This window comes from Brassica oleracea, chromosome C2 (genome assembly GCF_000695525.1).
Source record: "Brassica oleracea var. oleracea cultivar TO1000 chromosome C2, BOL, whole genome shotgun sequence".
NCBI classification, from domain to species: Eukaryota; Viridiplantae; Streptophyta; class Magnoliopsida; order Brassicales; family Brassicaceae; genus Brassica; species Brassica oleracea.
Genome location: NC_027749.1, coordinates 5,265,150 through 5,267,330, shown reverse-complemented (window position 1 = coordinate 5,267,330; position 2,181 = coordinate 5,265,150). Strand labels below are relative to the sequence as shown.

Sequence of the window (2,181 nt, the reverse complement as noted above, 5' to 3'; positions counted from 1 at the left end):
TTTATATGAACTATCGCTTACCCAAGATGGCTTGGGATAAAACTGCTTATAGCATCTTGATGAGAAGTGTAAAAAGTTTGAGTGCAAGTTCCTGGACAGGAGATAGTTATGAAGTGAGTGGTTTTGCACTAGCCATAAATCTGTGGGCAATGTCATCAGTGAATGTGCTTGGTAAATCTTTGGGAAAGCCATGCGAGACATCCTCTTCTTCAGATCCGTTGTGTCTACATTGGGACTCAACAAGAACTCCGACAATAACTGAAGTGTTAGAGCTGGAGAAGATAAACAATGTGAGTTTTTATAAGCGTATATAAATATATTCGTATTGTATTGTTTGAAAAGTGGATTTATAGGGACTCCTTGAAAAGGTCCACAAATCTGAAGTTGGTTGGTAAAGTTGAAAACCTTTTGGGCAAAGAATTCAAGAAGCTTGAAGATTCATTCTTGGCTCCGGTAATTAAGATGGGAAGGAGGCAGAAGAATATGGCGTTTTCAAGGTATTTGATTCATCACTTACTCTTAAGGAGAATTGATATATGCAAGAAGGGTTTGTGGTTTTCTTTTGGAGAACAACTAATGAGGTTTTCTCTAAGAGAATTCCACTTGGCAACGGGTCTGCCTTGCGTTGTTGATAAAGATGAAGATGAAGCGGAGACTTCAGCAACAAAAAAAAAAAAAGATCCATGGATGAACAAGAATCAAACTCTAAACACCTTGCTTAAACTACTTGTGGAAAAGAGTACAGAGCTTACTACTGATCAGAGATTAAGATTGGGAGCTACAATCCTTGTGGAAGGGATATTAATGGCAAGCAATCCGGTGACAAGTATACCAGAAGAGCGTCTGCTTAGAGCTAGAAATTTCAAAGAGTTTTGCAAGTATCACTGGGGGAATTTGGCCTTTGATTATTTACTGAAAGAAGTGAAGAGCTTTACCTATAAAAAGCTGACGGAGAATAATCAGTATGTGATTTGTGGCTTTATATATCCAATTCAGCTATGGGCGTTATCTTCTGTGAATCAACTAGGCACGTTCTTTGGTATTACAGATGATGAAATTCAGTTTCCCTTGTGCTTGCATTGGACAGAAACCAAACCGCTTACTATTGAAGAGGTTAACAGATTTGACCAAATGGAGAAGGTAACCGTTTATAATGTTTTATAAAACTGTTTTAGTCTTTGCACTCTTCTTTTATCGATTGTTTGATCATATGCAAACACTTGTCAGGTTGATGTCAAATGTATCCTTGGAGATCCCGAATTGCATAGCGACTTGGTTGAAGATGTTGACTGTGAATTTGGAAGAGTTGTTGATCTTTTCAAAAGAGGATATCGTTTGAAGAGACAAGATTGGCTCAATGGAAGTATCGACATTGCCGTTGCTGAAGCTGAAGTGGACGAAAATAATTCTGTTCCTGGGATTGATGCAACTGATCATGAAAAGATTGAATTCCTCACTAAGAAGGTAGTGTCTCTTGAAGAAAGAGTGAAGTACCTTGAAGGTCTTTTGAACATTCGTGGAGAAACAGTGAAGGTAAACTATTTTCTATATTTGTTTCGTTTGTAAATGAAAAGAAAGATTCATATGCTTCTAACTTGTAACAGGAAACTGAGAAGTCAAAAGAAACTGAAGCAGCCACAAAAACCAAGGGTTGTTATCTATAACGTCTCCATATTCTTAATACAATGTGTGTGAGCTCACATATAATTTTCCAGGTAAATGGACAAAATGCCGATTATGAACTTGATGAAACAGAACTTTTACAAGATTATATAGATGCCAAAAGAAAGGAAATCGCTAAGGTTATTGTGTTTTTGATATTTTATAAGGCTGTTATTAAATTCAAAATTGATAAGCTAGTTTTTTTGTCTTATAATATTAGAGAAACAAGAATGGTGTAAGACCTCCACGTGAAGTAGACCATCAAGATGAAGATGATACAGATGTCGAAGTCAATGAAGTAAGTTTATTTATAACCCTTTATAAATTGAAAACCGTTTTAGAATTATAAATCATTAAAAATATGTAATCTTTTTTTTTAAATAGGAACAGCCACAAGAAGTAGAGGAACAACAAGAAGAAGATGATACAGCAGTCGATGTGGACGTCAGTGATAAAGAAAGTGAAAATCCGGAAACCAATGAAGTAAGCTGATTTATAAATCTTTATAAACTGAACAAT

At 35.8% G+C, this 2,181-nt stretch overlaps 1 protein-coding gene across 1 annotated transcript in view; it reads left to right on the top strand.

The window, feature by feature from the left end:
• The first annotated feature begins 26 nt into the window (after positions 1–26).
• The window catches only part of LOC106323278, a 3,765-nt gene continuing 1,610 nt past the window's right edge, over positions 27–2,181 (top strand). The window contains exons 1-6 of the mRNA XM_013761425.1: positions 27–290; positions 343–1,140; positions 1,228–1,533; positions 1,716–1,802; positions 1,883–1,960; positions 2,047–2,145. Of these exons, the coding sequence (XP_013616879.1) occupies positions 27–290; positions 343–1,140; positions 1,228–1,533; positions 1,716–1,802; positions 1,883–1,960; positions 2,047–2,145 (1,632 nt within the window). The remainder of the gene's footprint in view (positions 291–342; positions 1,141–1,227; positions 1,534–1,715; positions 1,803–1,882; positions 1,961–2,046; positions 2,146–2,181) is intronic.